Source organism: Gasterosteus aculeatus, chromosome 15, assembly GCF_964276395.1.
Source record: "Gasterosteus aculeatus chromosome 15, fGasAcu3.hap1.1, whole genome shotgun sequence".
Taxonomy (NCBI): Eukaryota; Metazoa; Chordata; class Actinopteri; order Perciformes; family Gasterosteidae; genus Gasterosteus; species Gasterosteus aculeatus.
Window position 1 is genome coordinate 8,004,851 of NC_135703.1, and position 15,468 is coordinate 8,020,318.

Below are 15,468 nucleotides of genomic sequence, written 5' to 3' on the forward strand. Positions count from 1 at the left end.
CGCCGCCCCTCCACGGGACGCCTCAAAAGCAAACAACCAGTGGACACACCGAGGTGATCCTCACGTCAATATCCATCTATTATTCACATATTTGTGCTGGCTCGCCAAGAAATAAAGAAATAAAAGAAAAAGCAGCTTCAACCGCATTTCAAAAGTGCCAGACTCGTATGCATTTTGTAGGAGGGGATGGGGGGGTCGGCTATTACCCCGCGTTTGATCCTGCGGTTGTGGTTCGCTACCTTTTCGCAGCGTCACGGGGCGACACAGAACTGCGATTAAGTGGGTCAATGGTTCTTATTGTACTTAGTACAGCCGTTAACTTTTATGGAAGCGTACGTCACGGGTGCCAGTTCCATATCTGAAGTAACATACAAGGGAGGCCAGGTCCATTCATTTGAAAATGTCTTTTCGGCCGCAAAGCCGGAGGTCAAGACTCAAACTTTTCCCGCGTGCTACGTGCACTTGATCTGAATGCTTAACTGGGTAGGCGCTCGAGAGGAAGATGCGGCAGTAGCTGTGGCAGCATAGCTCTCCAAGCGGCAGCGTCTTGTGGCCTCGGCAGTTCTTGAGGGAGATCTAGTTTATTATTCCTTGTTTAGTTGGCCTCTCTGGACTTTTTTCATTGAAGTGCTTCATATGAAGTAGAACGTAAAGCACCACCGGAGTGTGTTTAATACGAGGTGCTTCGGTCTGCTTTAGTACACACTATCACACGCTCGCTTTCCCTCCCTCGCGTTACATAGAAATATTAAAGCTGTGCCCCGAGGTCAACGGCAACGGCCCTCATTGTGCCCTTGTGTTCTTCGTAGCCCCCACCGTGAGAGGCGGTGATTCATTCTTTTGATCCACTCCAATATCATTAAGTTATTAGTTGATTTCGGTGGATTTAATCAGCATGGTAATCCCTCTCCATGGGAAGATAAGTCTCTCTCAAGAGCAGTTACGCCGCTCACTATGCCTGCTGATTAGACACAAGCGCCCCCCCCAAAAAAATAATTCATCACAAAACTGCAAAAAATAATTTATCAAAAGTGCTTCTCACAAAACCCGCTCAGGACCTTTGCTTCTTAATAATTAAACTCGGCAATTAGGCATCTTACCATGCACTCAGTGTGAGGCGTCATGCAATATTCATAACCATACATAATTATGCAATATATTCAGTGAAATAAGAGGCCATATATCCACGGTGGGGCTGTCAGGAGGCAAGACATTTTTATTTGGTTTATAACACTGTTTCATCTTATACATGAGCAGATGGCTTCTGGAGACAGAAGAGAACGAGGACGTCTGGTCCGTAGCAGTCTGACACGGACTTCTGTGGCTGTAGCTCGTAGAGGAGGGAGAAAGAGGGAGGGAGAGGGAGAAAAGGAGGGAGGGAGGGGGGGTGCAGATGGGCAATGAGTGAAGACGCTCTCGCCATCGGAACCGCTAATATCAAAGTCCTATTCTGCTGGACACAACAAAGACAAACCTCAAATGGTTTCATACATTGACCGAAGTCAACGCGAGACGCAGGAAGAGAGACGAGGCATTAAATTAAAATGAGTCGAGACGGGGTGCTGTCTCGGGATGCATTGTTTGATAAATTATACATTTTGCTCATCCCCAGCGTGGTTAGAAAAACAATTGTCCCAGTCCTTGATGGTGCCTGAAGCAAAAAAAGCAGCAGCAGCAGCAGCAGTCTACGGTGGACACACTGTGGACAAGGTTGGCTTTCATCTCGAGACGCGGTTCAGAGCTACGGGCCACGCACAGAACAAACTGGCAATCAAAGCTAATGTGTAACTGGGCAGTGGTGCACTTCACAGAGGCTGCCATGTCGAGTGCAGCGGAGATCACACGCGAACGCCTCTCTCCCGTCGCCATGGCTGATTTTCAACACACGGCCTTTGGAACCTATTATTTTTTTCCCCCCCACCATGTAAATGTAAAAAGAAAAAGGAGAAGGAACCTATTTCTGTTGGGAGCTGCTGTCCTTTGAAGGCGTTTCATGACATGTATGTATGTGATGAGTGAGAAGAAAAGCATATATTTTCTTCCAACTTTACGGTCGCTAACAAAGGTTCTCATTCTCCCACAGCGAAGCCTTTGCTCTACGAAGAAGGGTGAATAGAGCGGAGGATGAAAAAATGTATTCTGTATCATAAGATGTATTGTAGTTGACTGACATCCGTAGAACATTGGATTACTTTAGTGTCGCAAATGTGACAAATCTCTTTGTGGATGGATTTAATGAGCACTTGATATCCGCTTCTGTAATGTGCAAAAGGTTGTTCCAACGTGTAATATAACAATCCAATAACATGGCACAAGCAAAACCCCCAGTGGCAACTGCGGAGCACTGTTGCGCCCCACTGTTAATGGATGTTGTGCATTATACATACCTTTTTGATTGAATTTCATTTTCCTGCAAAAAAGACAAGACAGAAAGAAACTGATATAGATATAAACAAATAAAATAGTATTCCAGAGTCAAACTATCCTTCTCACAAAATGTGTTGAGGTTTTTTTTTGGGCCCCGTCATGCGCTGCACTGCAAAACAATGACCTTTCGCTATATGACACAATTTTACTGTCGGTATAATACAGATGTGATTAACGTAAATAAGACTTAAAGTCAAATAGGCGTAAAGGTCGTCATTCAGGAATGGACTTGGCTCCGCGAGGTGATTTACAACAACTTAATTTGACTGTAGAGTAATTTATCTGCGACGGAGCGAGCCATGCAACTCCCTGAATGTCTTGCACACGAACAGGCGACAATATGCCTTGACTACACACATATCATATCTACCCAATCAGTCAAGATGCTTTACAACTTCTGCCAGAGGCCCTAACAGTTCTCGTAAATTATAAGGCCATTGTACATGGTGCCAATAACTTCTGAAGGAGAATCTCCGCCGAACTGAACGCAGTGGAATCTCGCTTTTACACATGAAAGTCAAGATGGAATACCTCGGATAAAGTATATGAAGGAGGTAGGGGAAGTACTTTGATGGTACATTTGCTTTTATAATAAGGCCTCCTATTTTCAATCAGCTGATAGATTCTAGTATAAAAACTGGCCCATTGACATTTAGATGCAAAGCAGGTGACGTGCAGGTTGGATTCAGTTAGCCATCGCTTGCATTTCCTTTCACATCTTCCCTCTGCTCTACGGCGAGTGTCCTGTTAAGCTTTGCATCCGTGCCATCTGCAGATAGACTGTGACAGCTTGGGAATGTGAGGCGTGGATGATGGAGAATCATTCATAAACAGCAACAACAATATCATGTTATAGGAGCAGAAAAACGAGGACACGGGTCTGGAGTTTGCGAGCCATAATGTGCTGTGATATATTTCAAATGCCCCCTGCTGTGGCCATTGATATTCTGCAGGGAAATCATAGTCGGCAATAGATCATTGTACATATTCTGCATCTCAACTTGCTATCAATATGAGGACAAATGAAAGAGAATGCATTTATGTAAAAAGAAAAACATGCACAAGTGTATGATGGAAACACAGGTAACTCTGTGCGTGAGCCTGTGCACGGATGTGTACTTTTATGAAAGCCAGGTTGGGAGTATGCTGTTAGCGCAGGATGCAGCGATTTTCCTGGTGTCACAACGACGGGGCGAACCTCGGATTGGAGGGCAGGCGGTGATAACGACTCACATCCCGTTCCATTAAGTCACTTTTGGAATTTTTGCAGGGAACAAATGCGGATGCCTGACTACCAAAGCCTGTGTTTTGAAGGCAATTACTAGGAAATTGCCTGAACCAGCAGAATGGCACAACCCAGAGAAAAAAAAAGGAGAATGTCAAGTTCACATCATTTCTTTGGTGTTTTTGAACACCCCCCTCCGCCCAGATAATCAAATGTGTATAGCACTTATTTTATATTTTGTCAGATGTGTTCTTCTCCAGATCAATAAAATAAAAGCCAGACCATGCAATCCTACTTAAGAGTAAGAAGTCATGGAGGGGATGTAAAATGGATTTCCATAAGGATTTTCCATTGTAACAGGGGACATCTCATTCTGTTTGAGTGGTTCCAAATTACAAACGACATGGGAAATATAAAGAGCGGTGAATAATCCCTGGCTCTCAGCATGGCACACCTTGATGTGCAGGTGCCTTTAATACAGGAATAAGTCATCTGAGATTGGGAAAGGCACAAAAAAAAAACCCTCGACCAGATGGTCTCCATAAACCATGGCGTAAAGCTCTCCCAGATGTTGAGAGGTGGTTGCAGATCCGGTGACATGCGATGTGAGGGAGGAACTGGTAATGCAGAGTGTATTAGTCGTCTCTTTATGGGTGCATTAGGTGCTGCGGAGGGGAACGCGGGGGCCGCCGCCACTGCTGCCAGTGAGCTACTACCAGGTTTTATGCTTTGATGAACCTACCCTTGAAAAACCGGAACACCCGTGACTGCATTCTACCGAGCCCGGAACGCACCTCCATCGCTTCAGCCTCCTGGAAAACATAAATCAGTTTCTCATATCATCATCTAGTCACATTCGATGCATATGCCGCTCTGATCGGTAAATCTGCCAGGTTTCTCCCCTTTTAGTGATCTATCAGGTTCGTATTACTCACCCACATGTGCAGTAAATCTCGGACAAAGCCAAAGTTTCTTAAAACTCAAAGACAAAAGCGGCATGAAGCAGAAAACGGTTACAGAACATGGAGAAGCGGCTCCGTCCAGGACGTCTCGGCACTGGAAGCTTCAGTGCATTCTAAAGTGTCATCTCTCTTCTTACCGCTAAACAGCGGCCCAGACAGGAGACCAGAATACATTTCCCCAGTTCATTGTCCCCGCTGAGGACTAGCAGAACATCTCGGCCTGATTAATGACTGTACACTGTCTAATGAACAGTAATTGAATGGTATAATGCAGTAGGTCCTTAAAAGCCCAGAGGAGTCGTCTTCCTCTGCCTGGCTCTCTGGAAATGTAAGGCGGTGACATTGTCTAGAGTTGATTATAGTTGACCTTGCATGGGGAGAATAGGGCCTTTGAAATGGCTAACCTAAGCTTCAGGGAATAGCAGCACGGAAAAACAGCTGAAAGACAAATGAAATGGACTTGCATTGGAAAAGGAAAGGAATGGATCAATGCAGCGCTCAATAATGATTCGATTCCTTATCACAAAATTCTTAAGAAGAGGAAGACAATTGATCAAACATCCCAAGTTGTATTGACATTTCTAACAATATTAATTAAGAAAAATGCTTAGCTCACTGGTAGATAAATCAGCCAATATTGTTAAATCCAAACAAATGCTTTGGAAATGGCAACAAATGGCAAGTGTACCCTTGTCCACGTTTCCTCAAAGTGTATGACATCTTCAACATGCACCGAGTCCCCCCTCATAAAATCAATCAACTCCTTAACAGAGCGCACTCTACAGGAAAACCCAACCTTCAGAAAGCAGAACAAAAGTCGGTCATGTGATTATAAGAAAAGCTTTGATAAATGTGCATCGGGCTCCGGTCCGCCATCCTTCGCTCTCCTCCACTGATAGCCTGCCTTCACTCCCAGCGGACATCTCCTCTTGGCAGAGATGCTGAATCTCGTTATTCTTTATTTGGCCTGGACCACACAGGTCAATATCACACGTACACACACACACACACACACACACACACACACACACACACACACACACAACTGCCTCGCCGGTGTAACGTCTGTAAATGTATTCACTATTTAAATTCACTGCAATAAATCATTTAAAGCTTGGGCTGAAAATGTAATCATGTAATTGAATTTGGTCATCAATATCTACTATATAGATGCACATATATGCATTTCGCGAGCACATTTGAGCGCCGGAGTGGGAGGAAATCTGTCTGAACTCAGCTCAAAGTATGAGTCATAGCAGTGCAGTTATCCCCTTATTATTATTCACAGCCCTCTAAATGATGAGGCTGCCGGAAACGAGACAGCGACAGTCTGTTTGGACTCAGAGGGAAAATTGGCGAGTATGCGTCAATGATGGTCCGAGTTTAAGTTCGGTCATGTCTCACCTGCGGGATCATTATTTCTGGTCTGATGAAAACTTGAATGAATTCATCGGAAACAAGGTTGAAAGAAAAAATAAAATTGTCAGTAAATTAGATCAAAAGTGGACGCTTTACTTTAAAGAAAGTTTGGTAAAAGTAGTTTCAGATCTCCTTAAACTTCTCCAGAATACAATTTGGACTCTTCTGGTGTAAGCTGAAAACTACATCCTAAAGATGTTTTCTGGCATGAAGCTTTCCACTTGAGACCTTGTAGCAATCCCACCTTTCCTAATGGCAGCCTTCATTAGCTAACAAATCACATCGTGCTGGGCGAGATGATTATTGCAAAAGGTAGCGTTTGTAGCAGAGATTATTTCATATTATATTATCTGATGGTCTTTCCCCTGCAATCCATAGCCAATCTGAATCGACAACATTCCTCTATGACTAAGAGTGATAAGTAATGAATTAAGCGATTGATGAGGTCTTTAGCCTGGGTCATAACTGCCCCCCAGAAGTCAATAATTACTCCGATAAGAATATCTTTATTGCAAAAGTGCATACGGCAGCAAACATCACCACACCAAAACATTCCCCTATGGTGTAATTGCCACTGCTTGAAATGATAGTTTTCATTAAAACAAAATGTTCAAGGTTATTGATTGCTTAAATAAGACTCAATATCTTCTCATTTCAAAGCTGAATGAAATTGCTTGGAATAGTAATATCAGCCAACTATTGTGCGCATTCATCACAGTTATGCTGCGTCATACTGCCGTCCCTCGAGGATTATTAGAGGAAAATAAGTGTATTTAAATGACTGTAATGTGTCTGGGAACCACAGATCCATGCAAAAACATCTGTACACACAGCTCAGCCCTGCTTCATCACTGGGAACGTACACAATCACCAGAGTCAAATACATCAAATACTACTACATACTGTTCTGGCGCTCTGAGTATCTGAGACCGTAGCTAAGCTCTGTAAACTATAGTCACATAAAGTTGTACCTGGGGCTGAAGGCTCTTCAACCCTGTGCCTCCAGCACCAGTATTGTGCCCCGTGTCTGGGTCTCCTTGGCTCGCAGAAAGGCTGGCCTGGAAAATCACACATTCCACAGAGAACCATGGACACAGGGAATCAAATTAGAAAAAAAATAGAGTTGCTTGAAGCAGGTCTGCTTGTTGCTTTTGCAATTATGGGAATGCTGATCACCTAATTGCTGTTCTGACCGTTATTGTGCGGCCCTATCCAAAGGCAAATTAGAAAATTGGCCATAATGATTAACTTAAAATGAAGTAAACGTAAAATATTAACTACACAAAACTCATCGTAAGGGTTCTTACATTTTTCCTGGAACCTGCAGACAAAAACCTCTGCAGAAACAAGCTGTTTGAAACACGCTGGGAGGCCTCACGGGGACTCACAGAACGACCGCCATCCACACACTCCTCGTCAACCGTCTTGGCCTCGACCTGCAGAGAGCGAGAAAACAACATCCCCGTTGGCTTACAGTGTACTATGCTGCTGCATCGATTTTGCTAGATATTTATAAATTCATGCAATCTGAGCATTTGGCCAATCTCATTCTGAAAAGAAAATGATGTTGCACTGTGCCAGACGTGTATTCTCAATTATCAAAATAAAACAAAGACACAAGTAATCAATTCTTACTTCTTGCCGGATAAATAGGACCAAACTGTTGAAAGGTTGTATGCTAAATACCTCCCCAGGTCGCCGTGCAGTATGTGCTCGTGTTCTACCTGATCAATAGGCAGGTCTGCCTTCAACCGGCCGTCTTCCTGCACCTCCGTTGCTCCTGCCAGCTCACTTCTTTTGTTTTGTGCATTGAACACGCTGCCCTCTGAGAAAAGTGATTAATCACAATTACCTCATCGGCTGGCAGTCCCCGTCTCATTCTTGTGCACACTCATTCTCTCCCTCTCTATACCCCTCCATCCCTCACTGCCCTCTCCCTTTGCCTCTCCTGTTCAACTCCACAAAAGATCAATGTTGCTGTCAAGCCATTTATTTATTTAGAGTGGTCCCACAGACGGAAAGGGCCACGGAAAGCCACAGCTGCCCTGCCACAAATATGGTCAGCGAGCGTGAACTTTCCGTCCAGGGTTAGCTCCTGACAGGGAGAGGTTGCTCTTGATGCATGCGGGGAATCGCTTATACGGAAACGTCACACTGTTTTCCTTGGTAAACAAACTGCTATTTCTCTGGGGCTGCTGGACGGGGTGGAATGTCAATAATTAAACACACTATTGAGCTTGAATCAACTTCAATAGCCTTGAGTAATTTGATTTAAATAATAAATAAAAAAAAGGCATGGAGGATTAATCAGTGATAAGGAAAAGGAAAGGATAGAGAATGTAGGTGGTTGACAGTCAGATGGATCTGATCGCTACAAAATATATAAACTTCATTGTTTTTATAGTGATGGATTCCACTCTGATTGTTTTCTGAACTGTCTCCAGTAAGAAAAAGACATAATGATGGAAGAAAGGAATTCTGGTCCTGCACCAATATGATGCTCCGAAGGGTTCTAATCTAAGTATTTTGTCCCATTTCTGCTCTTTTGTCAGCATTATTTACTTTAATAATAAAGCAACATGGTTTTCTGGATAAATATTGAACAAATTGGCGTGATTGAATTAATCTATGATTCAAGCACCGTTGACCATGTTTGAAGTCTTGTTGGGTTTAATACTCACATGCGATTACTTCAGTGAGCAAGGGGGCTGGGTTCTGTTTGGACTTTAAAAAACAGGTTGACAATCCAAGGAAAGCTCCTTCGCCCGCTAACTGTAAGTAGTGTTTGCCTCCTTGGTCCACAAGGTCCTCGCATACAAACCACAGAGGAATATCTAACGGTGAACAAGCCCCATATGTGTCAAAATGTAGCCCTTCCCATACGTACAGTACTGTAACCACTTCCATACAAATCGCTTCACAGGATATTGTCTTAGTGGGAAAAAGGAGGTGTTGGAGGGGAAAAAGAGAGGACAGGTGGGGGAGAGGGGGAGAGATTTCTATAAAATTGCTCTGCTTACCCCATGTGGAGGGGAGAACTGGGTTCCTGGACACCTGCTTGTGTTGTTTGGTTGTCTGGTGTTGGGCTTCTTTCTCCATCTGGCCCCTGGCTGTGTGCTCAAGGTCCTCTCCAAAGCCTGCGTGAGCAAACTAGACGGAGAGACGAGAGAGAGGAGGGAATCAGGGGGCACAGATTAAGGCGTATTCCCTCAGATAGCTCTGTGATTCATCATCCAGGAGGGAGAAAACAAAACGACAAAACACATCAGGGCGAAACTTGTTTCACCGGCCTTTTCACTGCTTTTCTTTCTTTTTTACATTTTACATTGACCTCAATTTTTCATGAGCTGATATGCTTTGTAGCTCCCCCGTGAGTCCTACTGTATTGAATTCATCTGGTTCCAATACATCCCGCGCACAACCTATCAATCACTGGGGAGTGTGGCAAACTAATCATTTATTGATGAGAAGGGGGCAGCCATGAATTTCTAACTGCATTTGTCTTATTTATCAAGCCAGATCAAACAATGAAAATCCAAACAAGCTTAAAAGGGAAAGGAGGGAGTCGTAGGGAATAACTTATTCTTCAGTAGTAGACAGCAGAAGGTTATTGATGGAGAAGGGGGGGGGGTTGCTTTAGACTTAGTAGCATGGTGAGAGAGAGAGAGAGAGAGAGATAGCAGTGGGGCGAGTTCAGAGCGATGTTCAGACAGCAGGGTACACATCTGAATTAATGCTTCCACAAAAAGGCAATTTTCTCCTCACAGGCTCCTCGTCCGCTCTGCAGGTAGCGAGCTGAGGTGCGTCTCCCTCGCAGAGAGCAGGATGGAGCAGACTTAGCGTGTCTTTGCTGCGGCTGCCTGGGTGGATCCCTGGGCTGGCTCAGGGGATAGTGTAGTGATCTCAGGCTTCCACCAGAATACACTTCTGGCAATGGTGTTTGCAAGCTCACTAACATGGCCTCCGGGGAAAAGCCAGCGTTGTTTCTTCGCTTGTTTGCTTTGTTTAAATGCAGACAGAGGCAAAGTCTGTGGATATTCGTTTGAATTCCTGCAGCCGTTGGTGGGCCAAGGGAGGAAAAGAAAAAAAAAAAAAAGAAAAACAACAAAAGCCAGAGTTAAGTTTGCCTGGTGCGTTAGGCGAAGGAGAGTTGAAACAGAGTTCACACTCAGTGTCCAACGCATCCACACAGGATCAAAGACGGAGCAGCAGCGGCGCTGTCGCGGTTGCGAGCTGCAAATTCACACGGTTTCATAACCGCGATGCGCAGCAACTTACTCCACAAAAGTTCAAGATGCATCGGGGGCAATCCAACATGTAGCTGCTTGTTTTGCATGTTTACAGCCCGGTGGTGAGATGTAAATAGATGTTATTTAAATCAACAGAGTTATATCAAGACTGTCTCACTCTGGGAGGGGAAAGCAGAGGACGAGGGGGCAGCAGAGAGTACGGCACCAGCGGTGGAAAAGCTGAGGTCGTCTCGCCTCTTGTTCTGCGTTACGTATCCACAGTACCGCGTCCTGTGGGAGCCGCCAACCGTGTGCATCAGGAGGCCCCAGAGAGAGACCGTGGGAGGGAGAGAGAGAGAGAGAGAGAGGGGGGGGGGGGGGGGGGGGCTGGAGTAACTGTGAAGGGGGCTCAGGGGGGGCCGAGCAAAAAAAACAAAAAAAAACAAAAAAAATGGTGACCCTCCCAAGTGGCAGAGAACGGGAGTCAGCAAGAGGACAGCGTGATATGATAGCCAGGGGGAAACGGGGGCGGGGGGGGGGGGGCGTTTGGACCGGACCCCTGGCTGCGGTATCAGTAGGAGCCACTCCCTGGGCCCCGGGCTCCTCTGTGACCAGACACGCTGGCAGCGGTGAGGGCGTTGTTACAGCCGTCCGCGGGGCATTGCTTACCCCCCCACCCCCACCCTCCCGGCGATGACATCATGCGGAAGCGGCGGAGGAGCGGAGAGCAGCAGCAGCAAGTCATCGCTGATGTCAGGGAGAGTGCAGCTATTAAAAAAGGGTTAGTCAGCCTTTTTCTGGGCTGTTTTTTTACCGGATGCTTCTTGTGAAGTACGAGTGAAGCCCGATCGCTCCGCTCATTACTACCACTGTAATATGAAAGCACTTCGCTTTGATACACATCATTATTCTCTTTTTCTCCCCCCCCCTCCACTCCCCCTATTAATCTTCTCGTTATGCGACGACTACCTCAAAGGTTTCTACCTCATCGTGTCTGAACACCTAACTCAGCGTATTATATGAGCTCGCTCCCGATGGGGACCTGGTGTGCTGGAGAGTTTCCACGCTACACTCTGCAGAGCCGTCGGTTTAGACTTCAGCGGTCGCTCCAGGCCAGATGTCCCGTTTCGCCGCTGCGGTCGGGGGGCCGACGGACGCCGTCCCCATGCCGCAAGGTTGCAACAGCAAGGTTACATTTTACGCAGCCTCGGCTGTTTAAAAGGATCTTCTTTTTCTTTTGTTTTTTACAGGCATTTCAAAACCAGACCGCTGTTGTTTTGTGAGGTCAAACTGAAATTAATGACGGACATGACCCCATAAATGTGTGTGTGTGTGTGTGTCTGTGTGATCATCAGCAACCGACTCGGCCGACAGATCAAGAGGGAGCGGAAGATTTTTGTCACATGTATCTTTTCACCTTCCGAAAGGTCCTTATTAACTGGTCAAATCATGTTTACAGATTCGGGTTCAGACACACGGAGGCGGAGGGAGTAAAATGCGGCAGCATCGAGTCCATTGAATGCAAAACACCGCCATAACTCCGTCTCTGTCTCCACCTCATGGTGCTGTGTGAAATGACAAAGCATGTGGCCTTGGCATAGTTTTCCTACGTTGGGCTGTACCTCAGTTTGGCCAAGTTTGATATCTATTGTTTCATGATTGGATGGATGCCAAGGAAAAAACTGAATCTTTTTTTCTCGCTCAACACATTCATAAATATTCATTGTGAGTATAATGTCGTCAGCCACAGATACAGCTATAGGGACAAAACATGGGGATATTTATCTGAAAAACGGGCATCTGTCATCTTTCATGGTTAGAACAATCTGATGTCTGACACATCACGCACAGCCCCCCCCACTCCTCCATCCCCACCTCAACTTGCTGAGTGGGCATGTTCTCGTCCTCGCCGTGTGATTTGGTGTTCAGCTCGGGCCCACCGTGTCGCAATCCTCACATGGATTCAAAGCACTTCACTGTCTACTTAATCACAATACAAATTGTCCCGGTTCTGGTTTGAATGAGATGGGGGGGGGGGTTTGTTTTCAGTCGGTGAAGTTCCCCCTGGTGTATATGATCTGTCTATGAGGCTCACTGCACTTGATCAAGTGGGCCAGCCTTTCTCTTTGGGGATTACCCATCAAAGTTGAAAGCAAACGTAACTCAATGCCTCCCGCAGACAGTGATTGATGATCGCGCTGTTTCATAACGAAATGCACTCCCACAACAAGTCTCACACGTGGGGAATGTTAATTGAAATGCTGTGTGTTCAAAGATACGCTTTACAACGATGATACAACCAAGGTGTTTACAGCGATAAACCGGGAGGGGGGGGGGGGGGGAGTAAACAACCAGATGGCAAACTGCACCCAACCCTGAAGCAAAGATTACCTCACCTTATCCATTGGGCGGCTTGTCTTTTTAACCGCCGGCAGCGTGTCATTGCTGAAAGAGGGAAAAAGGGAAACATGAGTGGATGAGGATGTTTTTTTCGATCCTTTTTACATCAAAATAATCATCCGGTGCTTACTAGTGTTGGAAATGACAAGCGTCATACCCTTCGACCGCGTTGTTTTTCCCCATGCGATCCACGAAGGGGATGCGCTGAACATATGGGAGATGTTGAAACTTTTTTGCACCAACTGCAACGTAGTACCGGTTGTTCTGCAGTTCAGCGAGGTCGGAGACGGGGCGTCCGTCTACTGTACAAAGCCTGGGAATTCAAATAGAGGAAATTCTATAAATTGAAGCAATACTTGCAGCCTTTTAAAAAGGGAAAAACAGCACAACACAAAAGTACACTAATTAAATATCCAAAATATCCTTTGCTTGCAGTCACTGGTAGATGACCAACGTCATTCTTTTTAATATTGTCAGACATCACCTGTACACAGCACCAGTGCGAAGACGCACTTTCTCCGTGACCATGGCTAAAACGCTTTCCCAGCTTCTGAGAGTATATTTTGGGATCCGTATTCGAACAGGATCAACCAATAAATCGCCGTTGATGAAAACACTATGAGAGTCAACAAAAAAAAAAGAAGACAAAAAAAAAAATCGGCCTTTAGTAGCTGAAAATGAAACAATATTATTACGACATAGGAGAACCGAATATTGACTGCTACATTAGGATCACTTTGAAAATATTAAAAATCAACACTCACTTTATCGTGCATGACTCTTTAATTCTCTCCCAGCGAGCAGGAACTACTATTCTGCTGTGAACAACGGGAAGAATCTGAAAATTTCAAAACTAAGAGTCAATGGTGAATAAGGAAGGAGCGTGTCTGTGTAATAACTGGACATTTATTATGACATTTTGGCCCCAAACGTCCTTCAGACCTCTGTAAGGGAACATGGGTCAGCATTCAGCGGCATGAAACTTTCTACTAAAAGGAAGCTGCGTTTAATTATTAAAAAATGCCTTACCGGTTCTTTTTTCATATTTTCTGGCCTCTTGGTTGTTGCTATCTTACAATAGCTGGAAGGAAATAAATAATGTAAATTAATCAAACCCAAGATTCCCAGTAACCTGTAAGTACCAATGGAATGCTAAACTGGTGGTGGTGGTGTCGGGTCACAACAAGTGAACCCAACATTGAGGCTTTATTAAAGAGTTAATTTAGGCCATTCTAACCCTTGAGCCCTGAATGAATATAGAGTAAGAACTTCCATTTCGCTGTTGTTGTTTAATATGTTGTTTGCGTTATATACAAAGTATATCTGTTAACGTACACACACACACACACACACACTGAAAACACGACTTCCGGCGTGGTACCTACTCAAGCCTCTTGAACTTCTCATTTCCGGCCGCCACGTAGACGCCCCTGTGCTTCAAGTCGTCCAGGCCGTGAACCCGGTGGCCCTCCGCGGGCGTGTGCAGCCTCCGCACGGCGCCGAACGGAGCGGCGAGCTCTTCGGTCAGAGAGGTCAAAAAGTTGTCGAAAGTTGAGAGATGGCGCGGGTTCAGGACCCGTTTTTTCCCGGTGAAAAAGGCGTCTCCGTTCTTGTAGACAACGATGGTTTTGGTCGGCGGGGGGCGAGCAGCTCTCCCCGCCGGCTCCTGCATCCTGAGCGCCGGGCGAACAGGTGGGAGGTGGAGTTCGGCCTAAACGAACCAAAGAACAATGGCGCCGGTTGGGTGTCAAGAGCAAATGTGACACCGGGCGGTGTGTGAAGCCTCCGGAGACGCAATCTGATATGGAAACATCTCACGTTCACAACCGTCTGCGTTGTTGTCGGCTAATGTTAGTTGTGTATTTGTGTGTGTGTGACCTTAGATATCGTTAGTGCGGAATTTGTCTCCAAAACGATTGTGTTTCCATGGCAACTAACGGGGAAAACGCGTCGGTTATTGAATATTAACGTTAGATGACGTATAGTTTGGCTATATTGTTTACATGTACGCATGCTACAGAATACTGGGAACAACATTTTATTAGTAGGCATGTTCATATTATTGTCATTATTCAGTACTGTTATAATAGTTATGAATATTATTTAATAAAAACTGATTGCATATTTCTGTGTCTATACCATATACGTTTAATTAATTGGATTTTTTAAAGCTTTGTGCTGTATATTTTATCGCCACGAATATAATCAAATCAAAGCTTATTCAGTTGGCATACATTTCACTCTATAACTCCACTTTCCTTCGCACATTTACCAAAAACTAACAGGTGACTTCTGTACAGCGCTCATGTAATTTCCTTTTCAAAGTCATTTTTTCTAAATTTTAAAAAGACAAATTACACTTCACTCCATTTAGGTGGGAGAGCTAAAACACCATAACTACAGTACAAAAATGGTATTTCCACTGTGGATATTGTGAATATGTAATCAAGCAGTTTTTTTTAAATATATATTTCTATGCATTGTAGCCATATCTAATTTTGCAGGCCACAGATAATTTGCTAGTATTTGACAGAGCTGTCCAAATTGGTTACAAACGTAACCAGAGATTGCACTAACAACAATGGAACCGTATTGGTTTATGCCAGACAACTCCTGGTCAATTAGATGCATAATTCATCTCAGCATTAATTATTCATGTCTTGAGGGACTGGTCCTGTGCTTTATTGGGAGAACTGCATTATGCATATTCAAATTCCTCTTCATAGAGAGACTCAAGGGACTCAAGATATCATTTTAGCTGGAATACTTCCAGAAAACACAATAGTAGCCAGGGCTGTAAGACAAC

General features: G+C 44.8%; 1 protein-coding gene across 4 annotated transcripts; it reads right to left on the reverse strand.

The window, feature by feature from the left end:
* Positions 1 to 1,198: 1,198 nt before the first annotated feature.
* dcdc2c (doublecortin domain containing 2C) lies at positions 1,199 to 14,779 on the reverse strand. 4 transcript variants are annotated; one of them, XM_040198664.2, is made up of 13 exons: positions 14,048 to 14,779; positions 13,692 to 13,743; positions 13,427 to 13,500; positions 13,147 to 13,278; positions 12,820 to 12,975; positions 12,659 to 12,707; positions 9,054 to 9,183; positions 7,758 to 7,858; positions 7,341 to 7,469; positions 7,005 to 7,091; positions 4,395 to 4,464; positions 2,388 to 2,410; positions 1,199 to 1,324 (listed from the first exon to the last, which is right to left on the reverse strand). In XM_040198664.2, the coding sequence occupies exons 1-12, from the start codon at positions 14,332 to 14,334 to the stop codon at positions 2,403 to 2,405; spliced, it is 1,275 nt and encodes a 424-aa protein (XP_040054598.2). In that variant the 5' UTR covers positions 14,335 to 14,779; the 3' UTR covers positions 1,199 to 1,324; positions 2,388 to 2,402. The 4 variants fall into 4 exon arrangements, with proteins under 4 accessions (XP_040054598.2, XP_040054595.2, XP_077946095.1 ...); XM_040198661.2 differs by having other exon boundaries at positions 12,793 to 12,975; XM_078089969.1 differs by lacking the exons at positions 1,199 to 1,324; positions 2,388 to 2,410 and having other exon boundaries at positions 3,316 to 4,464.
* Positions 14,780 to 15,468: the final 689 nt, after the last annotated feature.